The sequence below is a fragment of the Mytilus galloprovincialis genome, chromosome 1, assembly GCF_965363235.1.
Source record: "Mytilus galloprovincialis chromosome 1, xbMytGall1.hap1.1, whole genome shotgun sequence".
Taxonomy (NCBI): domain Eukaryota; kingdom Metazoa; phylum Mollusca; class Bivalvia; order Mytilida; family Mytilidae; genus Mytilus; species Mytilus galloprovincialis.
In genome coordinates this window covers 95,030,834-95,054,367 of record NC_134838.1, presented here as the reverse complement: position 1 = coordinate 95,054,367, position 23,534 = coordinate 95,030,834, and the positions used below count along the sequence as shown (strand labels likewise).

The following is a 23,534-nucleotide window of genomic DNA, read 5'->3' as shown; positions in this document are numbered from 1 at the left end:
AATATGATGCAACTGAAAACATTAATGGCACTCAAGCAATCTGACATACCAATAATTTTAATAGCCATTTATCCGTTTTACATTTGGTTATAACCGTTATTCTTCTGTTCATGTCTGTTTTATCTGTTATATGTCCAGTAGAAGTCTGTTGGTGAATTAGTCTACTGGACCTCCAATTATTGTATAAAGGGCAAGTTACAAATACAAAACAGAAATGGAATGGACAAGCATTGTAAAAAAAGGACACCTAACAGAAACTTCATTTGTTGAACATTCTTTAAAATTTTCCACCAGATCGAACAGAGGTTAACCGATAAAACGGACCCTGAACTGACATGAAACTGATATGGACCGGTACCTCAAATGACCGTATAACACTATTGATATCCGAATAACACTTGTAAAGACCAAATAACACTTGAAATTTTAATATTAGCACATATTGGTGACTTTTAAACATTGATTATTAAATTATAGTGTATCATCGATGTATTTTAGAACTTATAAAATAAATGATTTACAGAAAGCAGATAAGTTCATTAAAAAACTTTTTAAATTTAGTGTGTACATCTAATATGGTGACCATGGAAATCACAATGGCCTCCATGTTCGATGTACACACTAAATTTAAAATGATCTTTATGAATTTATCTGCTTTCTGTACATCATTTTTAACTTATAAAATACATCGATAATAGATTATTATTTAATAATTTATGTTTAAAAGTCACCAATATGTGCTAATAATTTAATTTAGGATGTAACGCATCTCTGATTGGCTGACGTTATTTTGTAATCAGCCCATAGACATAACTATATCATGTGACCGTGACGTCATCAACGTTTTTTCATGGTTTTCTAGGGTTTAAAATGGAATTTAGAATTAAATTATAAGAAATGACTGCAATATTTTTCTGTCTATTCGAAATTACATAAAAAATGTGGTGCACACTGTTAAATAACCCGCTATGCGCGTTATCCAGTGTGCACCACATTTTATATGTTATTTCTTCATAGACAGAAAAAATATTACAGTCATTCCTTAAATATTAAAATTTCAAGGTTTTTCGGTCATTAAAAGTGTTATTTGGATAATAACAGTGTTATTCGGTCATTCGTGTTACCAGAAATGGACTGACAAAATTTATATAATACATCTAAATATCATGAATATAAACTTTATATAGGATAGCGACCGCCATTGACAGAAAAATTTCGTTTGACCCATTAACAAGCCACTGTGATAATGATCAATAAATACTAATTTGAAATTTTAGCTTGAAGTTGAAAAATTATATTCCGCCGCTCATATCTTACAGGGGATGTGCCAAGTATTTGGAAATCAGCTAACATCTGTCCAGTGTATAAGAAAGGGAAGAAATATGATCCAATTAATTATAGACCAGTTTCACTCACCTGTATATCATGCAAACTAATGGAGCATATTGTAACCAGTCACATTATGTCTCATGCTGATGCACAAAACATAATGTATCCACTACAACATGGCTTCCAGAGGGGACTATCATGTGAGTCACAACTCATTGAATTCATCGATGACATAACTGGCTTCTTAGATCAAGGTAAACAAACAGATTGTCTCATAATGGACTTCTCAAAGGCATTTGACAAGGTTAGTCATAGCCTTCTCATCCACAAACTGAATCATTATGGGATATCAGGTAAAACTAATGAGTGGATAAAGAACTTCCTCAGTGACAGAACACAATCAGTAGTGGTGGAGGGAGAAACATCAACCTCAATACCTGTGGAGTCCGGCGTACCCCAAGGATCTGTCCTGGGACCAAGTCTTTTCCTATTCTACATAAATGACATGCCCCAGGAGATCCAATCAACTGTACGACTGTTTGCTGATGACACAATTGCGTATGTCACAATTTCATCCGATGCTGACTCAGCAAACCTTCAAAAGGACCTTGACAAACTAGCTGTATGGGAAACAAAATGGCTCATGAAGTTTCATCCTGATAAATGTAACGTTCTCACCATCTCCAAAAAGCGAACACCAGCTAAATACAGTTACACACTACATGGCCATAACCTTGAACATGTCACAGCAGCAAAATACCTTGGATGTACCATTGCATCAGATCTCAAATGGGGTAAACACATTAGCAACATCTGCTCCAAAGCAAACAATACCATCAGTTTTCTTAAAAGGAACTTAAACATCTCCAACAAGTCTATAAAAGAAAAAGCATATGTGTCCCTCGTCAGACCAACATTGGAATATGCTAGTTCAGTATGGGACCCGTACCAACAAAATGATATTTATAGATTGGAAATGGTCCAAAGGAGGGCAGCAAGGTATGTTACTAACAGATACCACAACACTTCATCTGTTAGTGACATGCTTGAACAACTAGAATGGACTACACTACAAGAACGAAGAAAACAGAGCAGACTGATAATGATGTATAAGCTTAATAACAACTATGTAAAGATTGATACATCAAATAAACTGATACCAAACGAACGTCCTTCCAGGAATAACAACGAAAAAGCATTCAGAATTCCATCATGCAAAACCACCGGAAAATAACGTCATAACACTACAGGACGTCAAACAAGCAGCATACAAAAGTACAGGAAATAAATGGCAGAGAAGATGGGAAATATCTGAGAGAGGCAGGGACCTTTATGAAAAAATACCAACTACAAAACACTCAATTATGTATGATTTCCCAACTAAAAGACATTTCAGTATATTCGCCCAACTAAGAACTGGCTATACAGAACTGAATTACTACAAGAACCGAGTAGGCCAAACCAACGCCATAGAGTCATGCAACTGTGGAGCACCTGAAACGCCTCAACATTTCCTTCTGGAGTGTCCCTACTATGAAAAAGAACGAGAAGATATGCTACACCAAATATCCAAAGAGGTCGGGGTCAGAAACTTGAATTTAGCTACTATGCTGACAAGACTGGACGGCGAAAACACAGAAGAGACAAAAGCCAAATTACAAACAGTGGCACATTACATTGACAGAACGGGCAGATTTAATACTGCTGTTCCTCAATCCCAATCTTAACCAGCGCATACCAAATTTAAAGCACAGAGAAGAAAATACATCGAGGAAAACGCACCAGAGAGTAAAACCGTACATTGGGACAATTCGTGCCAACAGGCCTTAAGATTGAGGATTGAGGCAGTTCGGAAGGAGTCATTCTATCCTAGAACAATAAGAGAGTGGAACACCTTGCCCAACTGTAAGGTCTCTGCCCCGAGTCCTGAATCTTTCAAGGCTCAGCTCCGTCAGTAATTAAATTGACATGTTTTTATTTGCACTTGTATATAAAATTCACCTAGTTTTTGTTTTTGTTAAATTAAAATTTTTTTTTTTCATACATGCGCGCACTCCATAAATGTGGCAGAATAGTCAACCATTTGACGGTGGCCGCTTACTGGAAGAAGAAGAAGAAATTATTTATATATGGATCATTTTTGGGTCCTTTTATCAGGTTTAAACGAATATTAGTTTTTCTTGTTCGTTTGACATAATGTTTACCTGATCATTCTGACTTTGGGGTATGAATATTACAGCAAATATACAAACTAGCTGAAAAACAGCCCCAAGTAAGAGCCCATAATGTAAAACTGTTTCAACAAAGGTTGGTTCATCAATCTCTATCGCCATAGTTGTAAATAAGAAATGGTATTAGGTCGTACCACGACTGATCTAATTTGGGTTTTATGTAATAAAGATATGTATATTTTAAATAATGTGGCCAGTAGATGACTAGGTCATGTTTTCATTACAATATATAATAATATCAAAAGCCTTTAGGATATAAGATGTAGGAAACAAGCGAATATTTCATTATGGTTCTTGGTTGTGTCAACAAATGCTTTCGGTGTTTAGTTTTAATTACGACATAAAATAAGTAAACTATATTTAAAAAAAAAGTTATGACTATACAATCAGAGCAAGGTAGAAATTCGAATTTTAACAATATTGAATTGATTAGATAAATTACTTTTTTGTTGACAAATTCCAATTTACGGTATTTGTCAACCAATCAGATTCTTAGATTTTGCAACGAAATTTGATTTTCCAGAAACTTTGAGGATACATCAAAATTGTACATTTTAACTGTATGTTATGACGACACACTTTCAAAACTTTAGCCTGTCAATAATTTCTTCGCATCCCACTAATGAAACCCTAAAAATTATCTTATATGTATTGGTAATCTAGATGTGGATCCAGGAATGGCAGGATTAAAAATGCAGCTCCATAACTTGGCATAAGGGGGACCCTTAAATTAATCTGACTCTGATAACCTGTGACACTGATTTGGCTGCAAAACCTACACATGGCTACATATTCCCTATTCCGAGATTACTCTGACCTCAAACAGCTGTTTTGCCAGACAACACAGCTGGGGTGTTGTCTGGCAAAACAACCATTGCGGTCCCAGCTTGTTTGGCAAAACAGCTGTTATGGACCCAGCTTGTTTGATGTCAGTTTAATCTCCGACTTCATTATCCTCTACCTAGCAAGTCATTTTAAATACATTATACTTATAGTCTAATATGAGGCAGGCATTACTTGTGAATGGGGACGAAGTCTGTACTAATTAATATGTTTTAGTTCAAACATGTTGATAAAAGTCTTTTAAGAAACGATAATACCGTAACATTTCCGATATTGGTTCTGTTGTTAGGGATTTAGTTGTGACGTTATTTAAGTTATGATGTCATATTAAATGTAAACAAAGAAACTCTGTTATCAGGTAACGTTTTTTTCATATCAAACAGTTATTAAAAATGATTGGGTGTTGAATTCCTTCCTATAATTGTTGATATGTTGATAAATATGCATTTTATTCAAAGTCTCATGCAAACAAGACCGGAACAGGAAGTAGATCTGGAAAAAAAAGTTAACGATTTTGAGTTCATTAGTAGAATGAAAAATTCAGGAAATTTTCCTTATTTTTTTTTTTTTTTTTTTTTTATTGATTTTTCTACCATAATTGGGGACTTCGTCCCCATATAACAACTATACACCATATTAATTACCATCTTGGATTTAATCCCTATCCTGTGGCACATAAATCCACTGCTGTACCATCTAAGGTAAAGGAGTACTCTACTAGCTAAGCTAATACACTATCAGTATTTGTCCTCAATTACTAGTTTTCAAAGGTTTCCATAAAATTTATTTCACAATAGAAAATGACTGACCTTTCAAAGGACTAGAGATTGTTGTATAATGTCAATATTTAATACAAATGATTCACAAATACACGAAATAGCGATAATGTCTATGGAGGGAGGTTGTATAATTACTAGGTAAGCCCTATAAAGAGAAAGCAGTTGGCAAGCATTGACTGTAGATAATTTTGGGGTTTTACCCAATTTTTTTCAATCACATCCTCACCTGATTACTGGTAAATTCTTCCTATCTTTTGTCTTTACAACTTAGTATTCTGCAATGTGCTTGTTGTCATCTCATTTGTGTTGTTATTTCTCTTGTATTTACTACAAAGACGAAAGACCTTATCCTTGATATTGTAAATGATGTTTTCATTTCATATATACATTTGTGTACCTGAAAAAACTGAGTTTAGGTGAACCAGTAACAATTTAGATATCATAGAATTCTATATAGCTAATTAAGATATTCCACAATTTTGTCCACTATTTTGAGAATTCAAAAGTGCATACAATTTTCAAAATACAAAATTTTACAAATACAAGTAAAATGTAAAAAAGACATAATTATGCTTGTAAGAGGAAACTTCCAATTATGATCTAGCAACCTATACAATCTTAACTTTATCTTGTCAGTTTGAGCAACATATTTTCATGAATAATCAGCAAATTTGTTCCTTTTAAAGTTTAATATAGAAATTCATGTTTTATTTTTCAGTTGTTGTGCAATTCCTAGTTAACTTCAAATAGATGTTAAAGTATGGAAGGTAAAGATTATTATCAATTTGACAGCAAGTGCCCCTTTCAGAGCTTGAAGAAGCAATTTTTTATTACTAAATTTTAGATTTTCAGCTGTATTCATGAAGCTTAAGCGTGTGGCCATACAATTTCAGGGGAGACAATTGTTAACATGATTATAAACATTCAATGCTCCACTGTTACTAGTTTTGTTCATGATGAAGTTAAACCCGTACCAGAATCTTATCTGCAGACTTCAAACCTTATTGATTAAAAAGTGCACAAAATTACAGATCGAATGAATTAAAAAAGAAAGAGAAAATAAAGTGTTTGCCAAACTTTTTGAGTGTTTTTTGCTTGGTTATACTTTTATGTTTTTATTCAGATAATTTCAATGAAAGCCAATCAAACTCTTATAAAACAATAATGACATTCTTCAAAAATAAGCACTGTAACCTATTTTATTTTTTATGTTTTATGAATTCGACGCAAGACAAACAGGTAGTGAACATTGTACTTCATTTCATCAGTGTCAGAGTCGTCAACATTTTAATTTTGTTTGTGGTTAAATATTCCTTAGATAGCATGGAACTTGTACAAAAGAAACCAGAGCAAAAGTTGAAAAAAAAATTGTATTTTATTTCATTTTCTTATTTTGTAAAATAAATTTTGAGAATGTATTGCTTCATGTAATCAATTTACATTGTTATAGATATAGATAAATACAATAAAATATAGTGTATTTGTATATTTTTGTTTCTCAGTAGCATTATTGTGACTTCTGCTGACTTGTCAGATATTGGTAGTGGTAATATGCCAATTTTAACCGATCATCCAACAAGCTTAAATTTTTGACCTGTTGGATCTTCCTGGAATGCCATCCAGGTTAATATCTTTGTTTTATATCGTTAACAGATTGTCCAACAGGCTTACTGGTTGACTTAACAAATTTTGTGGATAATGCACCCCAGTTATTTTCTACTTCATCACAGGAAGAGGATAAAGAAAATGCTAATCCATTGACAGGTTTGCTCTTATTTAAGTTTATTTAGAAAAACCTTATAAATATCAACAACAAAAAAGTATATGAGAAGGGGACTATTTTATTCATTAAATTTGAAAATAACATGATTATTTATGAAGTATCGGTATTATCCATCTGATGACACAAGATATTGTCAGATATATCACCAATAAAATATTTATTTTTTGTCTGAAAACTAATGACTTGAAAAAGATAACAGGAATTTTATCAAAACTACTGGACAGTACAACATACCACGACAACCAACCCAAAAAATCCCAAATGTTCATTATATCGTAAAATTTCAGGTTTTAGGTAATACATCGTTTGATTTTATTTCTTGCTGTTTGTTGAATGTGAGCTGTTTCCAGGATGGCAATTATTTTGTACTTCTTTAAAAATCATTAGCAAAAAAGATAGCATGGACATTTTTTTAATTATCAATTGCCTTACTGAAAACTTAATTTATAATTATTCTTCTGAGTTCATTTTTGTATTTACTTTTTCATAGGAGTTGGATTTTAGTGGTTGGTAATTATGTAAAGGACTGTTGTACTGTAAGGTATTTTTAGTCATGCCTGCTATCAGATGGCTTTCCTTTTTTATAGTTTTATCTTACAAGAATAAAAAAGATAAGGAAATACAATGACAAGACAGCAATCCAAAAAATAAACATAAAAAACAAAGAATCATTTGCATGATGGCATCAAATTAAATGAGTTAGTAACAGAACAGCACGAACATGACAAATAATTACAAAAAATCAGAGGTATTGAAACACCTTATTTAACACCACAGAAAAGTTTTTTTAATAACTATACACCATTATGCATCCTAGAATACAAAGTTTATGATTTTATAAATGATCATAGCACTTGGAAAAAGATTGATACATGTGATACAAGCATAAAGTAAAACATTTAATTTTTCAATTACAGGTACATTATTTCATGTAGTACATGTATCAGACAAAAGACTTACAAGTGAATTATTTATTTTAGATTCAATAGAAATAGAAAGAAGTGGTGATACAGAAAGACAACTGAGTTTAACGTTGAAGAATTCTGATGATATACAAAATCGTATCTTACGTGATGTGACAGAGCAGTCATTACCAAACAGTGCTAAAAAATGTGCTAGTCCAGGTATTGTTAAATACATTGTATACTGTTAAACTTTGGATGTCAAAAATGTGACAGTGAGGTTAATCAAAAATACATATGTGACAGAAAAGGTGTACCAAAATATTCTAAAAAGTAAAATCACAAAAATACTGAACTTTAAAACGGAAAGTCTCTAATCAAATGGCAAAATCAAAAGCTCAAACACATCAAACGAATGGATAACTACTGTCATATTCCTGACTTGGTAGACATGTGCTACTTCATATATTCAAACTGTAATATGGCGGGATAAAAATGTGTGTGACATATTTCTATCATATGGAAGACATGGAAGAGTTGTAACCATGGCATACTTTTAAAAACAATGATAAAGTTCTGTTATTTGATAATTTACAAGAACTTTTGATCTGATTTAGTGGAAATTCTGATTATTACAGATTTGTATTTATATAATTTATATAATGCAAAAACAGTCAAACAGTGCTAACACTGTGCAAGTCTGTAATAGAATTCAGTATGGAAATGGGGAATGTGTCATAGAGATAACAACCTGACAAAGCTGCCCAAAGCCACCAATGAGGTTTTAAATTGGAGGCAGACTTCAGCTAGTCCCTTAACAAAAGAGTGTACTAGTTCAGTGAAAATTGACGTCACACTATTTAAACTCTGAAACATATAAATTAACTAAAATTGAAAAAAAAAGCATACTAGGCTAACAAAGACCAGAGGCTTCTGACTTATAAGACAGGTGCAAAATGCAGCAAAGTTAAATGTATATATGTATACATGTACTGTGGAAATTGGAGAAATTAAATTTCTGAAACACCTGTTTTTTTCTGTGATTATAATTTTGCCAGATAAAATATATTATCAGTATTTGTAAAATAGGCAAAACCAATATCAACACCTAGTATTTGAAGTCTACCAGTGTGCCTGAAGATGTTCATAGGTTCTCATATTTAGTTTTTAACCTGCATGCTTTGTCATAATGGTACTGAATTTTTATGATAGAGCTAAAGAAAATTATGCCAGTGAACCAGTATGCCTCCAGTAAACTTAATTTTCATAAAATTTCCTAGAAATGTACATTAAACAATTAGGTATGGCAATTGTGTCACAGCAGCACTTTGAATTTGGCGTTTAAACCTAATTTTTGTTTGTTTTTTTTTGATTGCAGGTCTCAGATTAATAGATGATGAAACATTTGACTTTGATTTGGCTGCATCTCCAGCTGTTAGGTGAGTACAATAATTTAAAAATAAAAATGCAAATCTATATTCTATGACATACTAGATGATTAAATAACCTACAAACAACAGCCAGCATAAATAGTTTAATCACCAAGTGTTTTTGTGAATGGTCTTATTAGCAAACATTTAACAAATTTAAAGGTTTTACATGGAGATAATTCATACCCATGGTAAATATCAAACAAACCATGGGCAAGTATATGATGTACTATTGAAAAATATAGATTTTCCTGGTGTTAAAATTTGTATCAGAAACTGGATGTATGTAGTATCAATTTTCATGGTTTTCCATTGAGAAATTATTGTTAAAAATACTTAATAATTGACAATACTCATTTATGGAAACGTTTTCTAATGGGAAAATCACTGATGCATTTGGTATTAAAATTCTCTTGATGGGTAGCTGTTGAGATAAAAACTTGGTATTAACATATAAGTACGTTATAAGATAAATAGGGAAAAAATAACATTGGGACCATTGTTGGTTTGTTGCTATTTTTCTAGTATAAACAATGTTAACCTTTTGTTAAAAAAAAATACCTTTGTCTTATAAAAGAGGGACTAAAGATACCAGAGGGACAGTCAAATTCATAAATCGAAAATAAACTTACAACACCATGGCTAAAAATGAAACAGACAAACAATAGTACACATAACATGTATCCTCAAGGACCTTGCATGTTCCATTGCATTTATGAAAGATAATACCATGTGTGAAAGATTTTCCTTTACAGGTTCTTTAATTTTTTAGTCTATCTAAGCATGATTATGTTCTTTCGGCTCCTTTTGCTTTTTATCATTAATTATTTTTATTTGCAGACCTGAAAATATTTCACACGAGGAGGAGGATGAGGTGTTTTTTGGACCAATTTGTTTTACGGAGAGGCTCAAACAAACTGTCGTTCAGGAAGTAGAGGTACCTCCATTGAGCCCGCTAAATGCATCACAGTTTGCCTTGATGGTGAAAGAAGCTAAAGATTTAGCATATAGAATAAAAAATTCTAAGACAAGTTCAGGATCTGAATCATCACCATCTTTATCAAAACAATCTTGTTCCTCAACAGATGGGGAGGTATCTCCATCAATAAGAAAACATAATAGATCTGGTACCTTCACTAAATGTCAGAGTCCATTAGAACTGCTACCAGAGGAAGTAAGGAAAGTGTTACCAGTAATAGATGATTCTTGTAAAAAGTTACCAGATAGTAGTCAGTATGCTGTTAATAATGTAAAAAAGTGCACAGAAAATGTTGATCCTGATGTTAGGGAAAGTAGAGTGACTGATAATAGAAATATAAAAATAAATGCTAATCCTACTCAACACAAAACAAGTGGCAGCCGATTACAACTTCCATCAAAACTTCAGGCATCAAAATTAGCCAAGCCATCACTTAAGGTAAAAAATATAATGATAATAGTTCACATTGTTAAATTCTTAGTCTTTTTTTTCATTTTATGAGATTTTAGTCTCTCCATGGCAGAGTCCTAGGTGTGCTATTTCCAGCAGCATCAGAGGTGGTGTTAACAATTTATTAGTTTATGATTAGGTCATTTTAAGGGGAGACACCAGTGGTCCATCAATGATATTTGGTATGCAAGTGACCTATCATGTATTAGCATTGACACATCCTATTTCCATGGAGATTATTTAGCCCTTCCCCACATGATGGTCACCTCCATTTAAATAAGTTACATATTAAAGTTTGTGATTAGACCAGTTTAATATGATGTCAATGATTTTTGGTATGTAGTTGCATAAGCATTCCATACATGTCATTTTCATGGAGATAACATGCATGGCATTGCGTCACGTTCATTGACTTTGTAACTTTTGCATAGTTTACATGTTAAACTTTGTATTTAGGTAAGTTCAAACTTTCAAAGAGAACCACTTATGATAAGTCAATTGTGATTGGTATACACTTGTACTAGCATTGACATTTCTCTTTTCCAAGTAAATTATTTCGCCTGGCACCTTTCAGTCATTGTTCATTGACTCTGAATGTTTTACATAGTTTACTTGTATTTTAAAAGGATTGGTAATAAAACAAGTGTTTAATTTTACAAATTAGACTTCTTAAGCTAAAAAGGGAATGATAAAATTATATCAATAAAGTTAACATATGATACCAATTGTAGTTTGAAATTATGTATATGTTGAAAATTGTAATTGCTATCATTTTCTTTTTCTTCTTAGTATGGCAGTAGTTGTGAAAGCTTGGATGGGAAAGAAAATAGGATAAATGGACATGAATCTGACAGTAACTGTAGTATAGCATCAGATTGCAGTGATGTATCTGTTGGCAAAAATAGTCAAAATAAGGTAACTGTACACCCAGTCTCTGTAGTATAGCCTCAGATTATACTGATGCACCAAACTTTAAAACTAGTCAAAATAACGAAATTCAAAATGTCTACCCACTAATTGCAGTAGACGTAGAATCTTGTAAAGCTTCAAACCGCAAGGTAACTGTCGACTGGGCCTCAGCTACATAGCCTCAGACTGTCCCTGTAGTGATATATCCAACAACTAGAATAGTCCAGATGAAGTAGCTGCCGACACTGTATCAGCATTATAGCTACAAATTCTTGTGGCGTATCCAACAGCTAAGATAGTCCAGATTATGTAACTTACTACACAGTATCAGCATTATAGCTACAAATTCTTGTGGCGTATCCAACAGCTAAGATAGTCCAGATTATGTAACTTACTACACTGTATCAGCATTATAGCTACAAATTCTTGTGGCGTATCCAACAGCTAAGATAGTCCAGATTATGTAACTTACTACACTGTATCAGCATTATAGCTACAAATTCTTGTGGCGTATCCAACAGCTAAGATAGTCCAGATTATGTAACTTACTACACTGTATCAGCATTATAGCTAAAAATTCTTGTGGCGTATCCAACAGCTAAGATAGTCCAGATTATGTAACTTACTACACTGTATCAGCATTATAGCTACAAATTTTTGTGGCGTATCCAACAGCTAAGATAGTCCAGATTATGTAACTTACTACACAGTATCAGCATTATAGCTACAAATTTTTGTGGCGTATCCAACAGCTAAGATAGTCCAGATTATGTAACTTACTACACAGTATCAGCATTATAGCTACAAATTTTTGTGGCGTATCCAACAGCTAAGATAGTCCAGATTATGTAACTTACTACACAGTATCAGCATTATAGCCTTGGACTCTTGTGGTTTATTCAAATGCTTAAATAGTCAAAACTATGTAACATACTACAAAAACCCTGACTAAAATTCAAACAGTGAAAATCATCAAAATAAGGTATTTACCTGGCTACCAGCCTTATAGCTATGAAAAAGTTCTTGACTGCAGTGATATACCTTACAGTAAAAATAGTAAGATTAAACTACTTCTTGGTAGTAACTCTATATATGTACTTAAAAGATATCAAAGGGGGCTTGGTGACCGGGGGGTATAAGTAGTCCAACTACTGTATCACTAGCCTGTCAACACTAAGATTTTGAATTCTTATATATCCACCCTGTGTTAGGTTGGTTTGACACCAATCTTAATTAACTAGGATTATTAGTTTTCTAATTGAAGGCCACTCCAGCTTTCTCCACCAATAAAAACTTTCCACCACAAAATAACACAATAGTGATGAAAATGGTGTCAAACACCAATCAATCAAATCAATTAATAAAGCCTCAATCTCAAGTTATGTATTAGTATAAAGGCAACTACCTCTTTTACTCTACATAATTGTTTCTAATATTTTTTTTCTTCCTTTCTTTTATTTTAGTGTATAGGAAAAACAGGCATTCCTAAAACATCAAGATTGAAGGCTCCAGGAAGTAGATTAAATGGCTCTTTTAACTCTTCTATGAATAATTCTATCAATACATCCACAAACATTTCAAGGGGCATTCCTAAGACAAGGCAGTTAGCTGTTCCAAAGTCTGCAAGTAATACAGCAAGTAGAGGAGTCACTCCTAAATTTGGAGCACCACCTAAAAGCAGCAGCTCAGCTAGTGTCAAGAAAGTTGAACTTTCAAAATCTGTAGACAAGAAACAGAAATCAGATGAACCACCCAAAAGGAATTCACCAAGACTTCAAGCCAAGCAAGGTTTGAATGATGGTAAACAAAAGGCTGGAATACCTAGTTTGAAGGGGACTTTTGCTAAGCAAAGTCTAATGAATCCTGGAGAATTGCAAAAGAGGGCCCATAAAACTGTGACTGGTAATGGTCCATTGAAAGCTACGCAACCTTTGGATATAGTAAATAAACCCGTAGAGAGCAAACCAGGTGAGATAGGTCACATGGATTTCATACTTGTATACTGTGGATTCATTTATTTTCGTGGGTATCAATTTTCAGGGATATTTGATTTTGTGCTTTTGCCAATCCCTGTAAACAAAGCCTAATGAAAATATAGTATTCGTTAAACAATTTTCGAATATATTTTGGATATTTGAATTTGTGGTTCACCTGTACTCACAAAACCCACAAAAATTGGTATCCAACGAATAATAATGAATCCACAATATTCAGTGTTAATGGTTTATGCACTTAAAACTAAAATTTCCTACAAGTGTATTCTGTAAGTGTGATTTGAACATGTAGTTTTGGTTCTGTCTGAAAACTTTTGATTGGTATAAAATATTTAAAACTGTTTGATATACCCTTTGGTGTATTAATGGTGAAGAGCTTTTTTTATTTTTATATCAACAGACCTTTTTTTAAATTTTACTTTTCAGACAAAAAAGCCACCACAAGAATGAATACCAGTATTTCTACTCCAGTTAAACAGGACAAATGTGTCAAACCTAAACTATTGGCTAATAATTTTAGGACACCAAGTAATTCAAGGTATGGATATTATGATAGAGCAACTGTTTATTTTTAAAATACTCATATCCAAAACAAAATCATATTTTATGATATTCTTAATTACAAGGAATTTATTATAAGCTCTTATATAGGTTTAATTAACATTTTCTTAGCAGTATTGTAAATTGAAGTTGAACTGCATTGACTTTGGTACACCACTTTTCTTTTAATATTGCTGACAGACTCAATGAGTCAATTTCAGATAAGTAAAAACTTATTTAGATTTAGGAAAAAAAGTAAACAAACGAGTTATGGAAATGACATAGTTGTTGGTTTCAGCAGTGGACAATTATATCGGATTGTCAATAGTCACATGAAGCAGTCTAAGAGGGAGGATTAAGAACAAATAATTCTTGCAGACTGTTACCTTGTGGACTATCAAATTAAAAATGAAATAAAAACTGTGTGTAAATCTAGTACACAGCAGGTTACATATTCATATCACATTAACATGATTAACATATTGATAACCTCACTCTAAATATGCATTGAATTTTTCACTGGATGTTAAACAGCCATCAATTATCATCATCTAAATGTCAGGTTTAACTTATGTTTTAGCTCAACAAGTACACCTTTGTCTAACAGAAGGAGATCCTGTTTGCCAACACCACAGAAGTCATCTAGAGGTTCTATTGGATCTGTACCAGAAAGGTACGACTGCTTCTGAAAAACATACTGTTACACCACTGTCCCAGATTAGGGGAGGGTTGAGCGCTTACAAACATGTATGGCCTGCTAAGTCAGGAGCCTGTAGTTCAGTGGTTGTCGTTAGTTCATGTCTGTCATATTTGTTTTTCCTAAAAAATGTTATAAATTAGACTGTTAGTTTTCTCAATTATACTGTTTCATATTTTTCATGTCATGCATTTAATAGCTGACCATACGATATGGGTTTTCCTTGTTGTTGAGGTCATAAGGATGCCTATTATTGCTTACATCCACTTCATTTTAACTTTGGTGGATAGTTATCTAACCGGCAATAATATCACATCTCCTTAATTTTATATAAAAAAGAATTGAACTTGATATTTGCTGTTATTTAATTAAGCAAGGAATATAAAGCAGTATAAGTTTTAAATGTAATCATATCGTAAAATAACTAACATTTTTACAGTATGAAAATTGTTATCAATCTAGTACATGTATTGTAATTGGCATGTTATTTTTATCTTGAACAACATGGGATGTTGACTGCAACACTTAAATGTGATTACTTGGATAGTTCTAAAGTTAAAGGATATTTCTTATATTTCTAGAGAGTTGAAAAAATATAGCTTGCAATAAGTAATATACTGTTCTTCATGTACACAATATAAACATATCATAACATAGCAGTTTTTTTATATTAAATCTTTTATTAGCCCACATGGATGTTTGATCCCTGGCCGGTATCATGACTTTGACTTAGGATGTTGCAAGTTTATATATAAAAAATCTCATGTATCAATCTATATTAATGACAGCTAGGTCTGTATCGTGAATTACAGATTTTTATCAAATTAAGTGTATTTTGTTTATAGCTTCAGAAGCAATCTTTTAAGAGGGTGGTAAAGGGTTATTTCGGTGGAACATGTTTTGCCATTTTTATTTCACGTACAGCCGTGAAAAAGGTTTGTTATTCACCGTGTTCGTGAAATCAGTTCATTGTTCATTCATCGTGAAATGGCATATTTTTTTCGCGTTCTTCCGTGCAGCTACCCCCCTTTACGCCCCTCTTTTAAAAGTGAGAAAATGACTCATGAGATTTGAGCTCTTTGTCATGACTAAACCAACTACCATTTTGTATTTCAGTCCTTTGTCAAGAAGAGGTGGGAGTGGTAATTCATCCCGACTTAGTCAACTCTCATCCTACAGTAGTATAACAGAATCACCTGTGTTTAACAATAGTGTGTCAAAATCAACAACCAAGAAAAATGGAGGACAGGTATTGTAAAATGTCTGATTGATTTAGATGTTTGTTTTTTTTTTTTTAAATCTGTAGTTTCCTCTTACAATAAGAAATAAGAAACAGCGATGTTCTAGGTCTGTCAATAAAATTATTGTGTGACTGGAAACCCCTGAAAAATTTTGAGTTATGCTATTCATTTCCATTTGTTTTTTTTATCCAAGAAATTTAGATTTTTGGGGATTTTGCATATAATTTTCAGTAATGTTGGGTATTTTATTGAAATTTTAACTGTCATATCTTTTGTGTCTTAGTCTATTGATGAAAGATTTATAGTATTCCATTATTAACCAGGTTTTCGCAAAAAAAATAAAACGCTTTTGCTGTTCAAAATTTTTGTCAATGATTGATTAGATAATTATTATAAATTATGCTTCATCCAATTCTTTTTCAATTTTGATATGTTGCTTCTTGTGAATTTTATTAATATCACTTATTCCCTTCAGAAGATATTGCCCCTGATTAACATGAAACTAATAAATATATGATAAATCTGCTTTCCCTGTCATTTTGCAGTCACATATTTGATCAGTGAAATGATATTTTTTTCTGTTTTTTTTTTTCAGTGCTCAAACTTGGTTGAAATAAATGACAAGTCACCAAGCAGTATGAAAGTAAGTCTTTGTTTGGTTGTAATTAACCATAGTTTATATGTAGAATATTACACACAAATTTTTGTTAAGACTATGTGCAAGCTTAAAAACATAGAGTGACTATAGGCAAAGGACAGTAATACTGTAAAATTGTCCCATGCTTACAAAATCTTAAATGCACAATAGTACATGTTATGAAGCAATTTTATTGTTTGGTTCCAATCCATTTGAGTTGTATGAGATTTGCATAGCTAAACTTCATATATGTAAAATGGAAGCTAAAATGGCTTTCAATGGAAAACAACAATACTTTAACTTAGTAGACATTGTGGAGAAGAGTTTCTCTTTTAATGTTTACTGTGGGTTTTGAATTGATGATTTATTTTTTATTTTTATAATTTTCTTAAATTCATTTGTGGATTTTTTTGTGTTAGGTGAACAGATTTCACTAACAGGTAAGAATGATATAATCTTGACTATGCTTCGACAGGCAGCATTTCTGCATGGTTATTTTCATATTTAACCTTATATCATGTATATGCCAATTATACTCAAGACTAAACAAACATTATATTATAACCGGCATATAATAACTAGTGTCTGGTGTTGAAAACATAAAGTTAATTCTTTAATGGACAATTAGTTGTCAAATTCGTGTTCACCAATTTGACTTCAATTCTCATATGTGATTAACATGTATAAATGTATCACATGAATATGAATTCAATATGATCAAAGTATTCTCTTGCAAGTGAATAGGTCATCAAAGATGTTTCTTAGCTTATTTTGACAAAATTGAACCAAAATGGCTGTCAAAAGTGATTTATTATTTCATTAATTCACTGGCATTTATGATTGGACTAAAAAAAAAATCCTATTTTGATTTTTTTATTATCTCGTAACTAATGTTCCTTTGTTTTCAGATTTTTACCATATTTTGACTCTTATACCACATTGACACATTTTTACACTCAATTTAATTCCTCATTTATACAACAGGGGGTATATGGCTATGGCATATCTATTTGTTTTATGCATTCCAGCATCTATAGGTATGACAGATACTTGTAGTCGCAAAATAGCCTTACATTTAATAAATATCTTTGTAGCACAATTAGCTATGATTTATGCACGATTCTTATCTAGTTGCCATTGCAGATGTCAATACTATAAGATTAAGAAAATAAGGCTTACAGCTTGCATGTTGGTTGTTTGTCGTCTCATTGTATGTACATATACAACATTTCCTTTATTCATAATCAAACATAATTTCTTAAACATTTTGGTAACAGTGGTATATAAACGGTTCAACCTTCAAAAAAGTCTTTGTATTTTTATTTCTATTGTATATTTGCAATGAATTCCATTTTCATCAATGCATGTTATAGGTGAATGTTACGTTAAATTTTTGAAATAATCTTTTAAAATAAAATTTGATTGAGTTGTACATAACAAATTCTTCAATGAATTATAAGTCATTTCAGCTTTCAAGTTTGTTACCTAATCAATTGATTCATTTGTTTTTATTTTCTCCATTTTTCATTGAAGTCTAATATTTAAAAAGGGATTCCTAGAATATATTTGTTTGTTTTTATATTTTGCTAGTTTTTAGTGTATAATTGTTATAGCTAGTCATAATGAAAAGATGGAGATTACAAATGATAGTATGTGTTTTTTCAAGTTTATCAGAGAATTTTTTTATTTTTAAAAGGTAAACATAACTTTTGTATCATAAGAGAACAAGACTGTAAACACAATGTTTTACAATAATAAGATCAGACATTCTATACAAATTCATGGCCAAATGTCAGTAAAAGATTAACACTCAGTTTAAAGATTTGTAGTAAATGTGTGAAAAGTGGGAGTGTGTAATTGGAAGTTTTTTAGAAGAAGTATGGGGATATTGTTTACCACTTTTAAAGCTAAACCAAAATATTTATTTTGCATTCATAAAAAAAAAGTTATGCAAATTGAATCTTTATCAGGGAATTTCCAAATGTGATAAACAATTGATTGTCAGACATAAGATGATACTTATTATTTTTAATTACAGGCCAAATCCAGAGTGGTATATACCCCTCAACTTCCTCAGAAAGTACAATCTAAATGGTCTCCCATTAGACGACCTAGGCCTATCAGCAAGGATGAAGAAGTTATAAAGTGCACTAAAAGGAAATTGTGATTTATTTTCATGTGTTTTATTAATAAGTTTTTAATTTGTATTTATAATAATTAGCCATTTATATTAAGCACTTACTATATTTAAGACAACATCCCTCACTTTCTTTCTAATTGTGTCTGAAAGACTGATGTAATAGAAAAAAAGTTGTTTATTTGAAGAGGATCAGAAGGTATAAGTTCAAGATGATTTTTTTTTTTTGCTTTTGTCTTTTAGACATTGCTAATTATATGTTTAGCAACTTGAAATTATCCTACTGGTTTCTAGTTCCTTTTCACTAGGTGGTCTCTTTTTTGGTTTTGGTGACACTCTTACTCTCACTTTTAAGATCTTTTTAATGTATATTATTGATGCTTAGCATATAGGTTATTATAAACCTATTACATGTAAGATAGTTTGTAAATTTTAAGTGCTCTTTTTTTATCAGAGTTGGATATACCTTACATATGATGTAATTTTATTGTTATTATAAGTATTCAAAAATATTTTTATTCAGCAATAGACTGTTTTATTGTTGGGCAAATGTTGCAGAATGAGAGACGTAGAAATTTTAATCTGGTGGCGACGTATAAACTTGATCTTTCATATAGATACTTCATATAGTATATACAGATGCCTCATGTACAGAAATTTTTATCTGGTATAAGTCTGTTGTCCTTGACCAATTTTCATGGTTCAGCAACTGCTTTAAACAACTGTGTATTTTTTTGTAATGTTTATTTCTGTGAATAGTGACCAATGGAAACTATTTGTGGTAAGTTTCCTTTTTAAATTTAAATAATTCAACTTTTATCTCTTAAGTCTATGAAAAGATTCAATCTGGCAGGGTTTATCTGACCTTGACCTCATTTTCATGTTAAGTTTAGTTTTTTTTTCTTCCATTTTTCTATACAATATGACCTCCTTTTCATTGTTCATTGGTCAACATTTAGTTTTTGTGATTAGATCATCATCTGTTTCTCAGATACTATAAGCAATTTGTCGCTTGTATTTGTCTAAGGAATTATTCAGATGGCTAGGTATAGACATCAGTCTTGCAGGATTGTTCTGAACTTGACCTCAAATACATGGTTCATTGGTCAAAGTTAAGTTTTTCATGGATAGATCTGTTGCTCAGATACTGTAGTCAAAATGTCAACTATAATTTGTGTATGTAATGATTGTGAATGTGGACATGTCTATCTGGCAGGGTTTATCTGACCTTGATCACATTGTTATGCATAATTGATAATGTTAAGTTTATTGATACCTGTAGTAAAAAGCTTGTTTTTAAGATTTTCAACAATAATATTTAATCAGTAAGTATGGTAGACATTCCTGCTTGTGTGCTCATTTTATTTAAGTAATGCATTGAAGGTAAACTTGTGGAAATTATACATCAATGCAAATAAAGCTGACTCCTCTCTCAGCAACTGATATTTTTTCTGCTGATGCAACTGTTAAATATTATCTCACTGGCTAATTGATCTTGATATGTTGACATTAAGAAGCATCCAAAGCAATTACTATAGAATGATAGAAACAAAAGCAGAAGACTTGCATGGAAAAATTACAAGAGGGGAGAAAACGCTTGCCTTTATTTTTTGTGTTCAGTTTAAGCTGGGAATAATTATTGTTGTACAATTTATGTATGTATTGTATTGTGTAGATTACCGGTAACACAAGTAGTAGTAACTTAAGAAACGCTCAAAAAGTATCAGTAGGGCATGGTTGAATTTTTGTACAGTTGTACAAGATATGTAGATGTGCATATTATTTTACGAAATGGGATGTAATAATGTTATTTTATTAATTTAAAAAAAACCATTAACTTTTGAGTTTTTCTTTTTGTGAATTCAAAATTTACAACAAAATGAGTAGCTAGAATAGGATCGCAGTTTTGTTCAGTGCTTCAAATGTAGATGATCTTACCAAATTTATATATAGCGAATATACAATTCCAAATTTACTCCATGTGTCATAATCTTTCTGTCAGCCTCAATTTTTTAAATGACTGACCAAATGCCAAAAAATTCCATAGTGCTCTTATTATGAAATTTGCTATAGAATATATCATAAATTGAATTCTGATTTTAAAAAACCCAAACTTAGTGGTTGTAAACTCTCTTAAGGCAATTAAACTACCATATTTAATTGTCCAAAATTATTCTGAACTAGAAAATTGTAATGGCCCTGCATGTACATTTTTGCGTGATCAACTGAGGCACAGACTTAAATAATTTAGTGTTTTAAAGATTGACCCCAACAGATATCTTGAATATTTAGCCTAATAGTATTTAGTGTTCTAAATGTGTGTATCAATCGTAAATCATTTGTCAGCTTGATGTCTTGTACTTAACTCAATATCATATAGAGTTCTCTGAATCTTTTTAAAAACCTGTTATGGAAAAGGTAAAACAATGATGTTAATGATTTGTGTATGAAGGATATGTAATGCAAATGAGATTTGTCACATGTAACAAGACATCTTGTTTTAAGTCCAGCTATGCTATATTGTAGATAACATTGATGTTTCAATGGAATAATTGTACTTGATATGGTACATTTATCTACTATAATTAAATCTTGAAAAAATGAAGACCTTTTAGAATTAAAAGCATAATGAGTCTTTTTTTATTTTTATAAAGGTGATATATCTTTAATTAATTGTTAGCATGTGAATAATTACCAAACAAATTTATTATAAAACAAACTTAATAATTTTAATCCATATTTGAAAATCTATCAAAGCCAAACAGATTTTGATTTAGCATGTAACTGTTTCAAGATTAAAAAGCCTTACTTTACTCATTTAAAAATTAGCAAAATGACATCAGTTTTTGAAAAAAAGGAAATTTACAACCCAGTGATTTATCCATGAAATTACATTCTAGTATGACAAGGTAGTAGTGTTTTTGATTGTAGATAAAGATGTTTATTCAGGAATTAATATATCTTTATAAAATGTGATATTCTGGACATACAGTGTGAACTGCATAAATTTTATAAAAAACATTGAATAAACATTTCATAAAAAAAAAAAAGTTTAACATAAACTTTTTAGTGTTGTTATTATTATTCCAACAATTTTCTGAAAACAGTTTTGTCAATTGATATACCCCTGTCATGTCCATGGTATAGAAGATACGTCTTCTCCGACCCTAAATGTGTACTCTTTATGATGTAGGGGCCGCCTTGGTTATGCAGGATGTATTAATAATACACTCAACATCTAGTCAGAATGCAATAATAACTAGCCGCTACATATTATACTCTTGGCATTATATCCAAAGAATCATGTTGCAAGGATGCTATGATCTCTTTGAATATTCTCGAGATCAAGTCCATCTGTAATCTTGTGAACATAAAATTACTAATTTTACCTGCCATGCTTTTTTCAGAGATATTTTCTTATTCTGCTCGAGTCTTTTTTTTAAATGTGCTTAAACTGTTACTAGTATACTAAAACTGAATATATAATTTACAATTAATGTCTGCTCAATAGGTGCAAATGTGTACATTTTGCTAAATAAAAAGACACAAAAAAGTACCATTCACACAAATGTGTAAGGCGTCACAATGGAAAAGTAAACAACCGATACCGGAAACACCGCAAGTAACTCGCACGAGAGGCACTATTACGGGCTTTGTGCACAAGATGCACCTGATATGGGTTATCAGCTCGGGTGGGAAATTATGGCTTGTGTACTTCCGCTCATTACACATGTGCAAAAACTATCATATCAATGCTAAGTATATAAAACCAAATATCTAATCCTAACCACACATATTTTTTTTCTGGTGGAATGTTTCACCATACTCTATCTTATATAATCAACAAAGAACTAATTAGTTAGCGGAAGATGTTTTGACTGATTTCAATCCATATATCTTTAACAACTTTAACAAAAATGGTACTTTTGTTAACCAATATGTTCAAGGTGCTATTGGGCAAAGGAGAAACTTGGCTTTACTAATCCATTGATACAAACTAGCTGGATTATACAGTTTTACCTAAATATTCAGCTGGCAGTCTTTTTCGTTTGAGGATGCAAACTCAAATGCTTTATATAATATTGTATATATGGTCACTTATTGTGAGAGGAAGATCCCTATTGACTTTTGAGGTCACCATGGCAAACATCACGGTGTTAGTTGCTAAAAATATACAGAAATTTGTAAGAAAATGTGTTTCCAGATTAAAAATCCAATAATACATATCAAATTTCAACCTAAGTTGGATATATTGTCACTTATCTCAAGGGAAAGATCCCTATCATATTTAATATCAATGCATCAAAGGTCAAGGTCATAGTTACTAAAAAAATTAAGTAAAATTTGTTCAGGTTGTTGGATGCTTAATTGAATTGAACATAAATGATTGGAATTTTGCTTAGAAATATTGTCACTTATAATAAGAGAAAGATCCCTTTCGAATTTTATGCTACTATGATAAAGGTCATGGTCAAGGTTACCTAATAAGACCGAATATGTGCAGAAAATGAGTCCAGGCTGTATTATATTGGATAACAATTTTACTTGGATATGTGGTCAACTATATTTAGTTTATGGAATAATTATAAGGGTGTAAATGTCCGACTGGTAGATTTCATCTGACCTTCACCTTTTATATGGTTCATTTTTGTT

The 23,534-nt window shown here is 31.6% G+C and overlaps 1 protein-coding gene across 2 annotated transcripts; it reads left to right on the top strand.

Annotated features, from left to right (window-relative positions):
• The first annotated feature begins 4,035 nt into the window (after positions 1-4,035).
• Positions 4,036-21,943, top strand: LOC143045610 (uncharacterized). Of its 2 annotated transcripts, XM_076218236.1 has the most exons (14): positions 4,036-4,120; positions 5,901-5,949; positions 6,836-6,946; positions 7,946-8,089; positions 9,246-9,306; positions 10,138-10,714; positions 11,516-11,641; positions 13,099-13,603; positions 14,056-14,167; positions 14,750-14,842; positions 15,983-16,115; positions 16,703-16,750; positions 17,164-17,184; positions 18,783-18,905. In XM_076218236.1, exons 2-13 carry the CDS (start codon positions 5,943-5,945, stop codon positions 17,179-17,181), a joined length of 1,935 nt encoding a protein of 644 aa, XP_076074351.1. In that variant the 5' UTR covers positions 4,036-4,120; positions 5,901-5,942; the 3' UTR covers positions 17,182-17,184; positions 18,783-18,905. The 2 variants fall into 2 exon arrangements, with proteins under 2 accessions (XP_076074351.1, XP_076074344.1); XM_076218229.1 differs by lacking the exon at positions 17,164-17,184 and having other exon boundaries at positions 18,783-21,943.
• Positions 21,944-23,534: the final 1,591 nt, after the last annotated feature.

Coding starts and splice junctions, on each gene's coding strand:
- LOC143045610 (XM_076218229.1), top strand. Junction 10,715..11,515: donor TAGCCAAGCCATCACTTAAG/GTAAAAAATATA, acceptor TTTTCTTCTTAG/TATGGCAGTAGTTGTGAAAG. Junction 11,642..13,098: donor GCAAAAATAGTCAAAATAAG/GTAACTGTACAC, acceptor CTTTTATTTTAG/TGTATAGGAAAAACAGGCAT.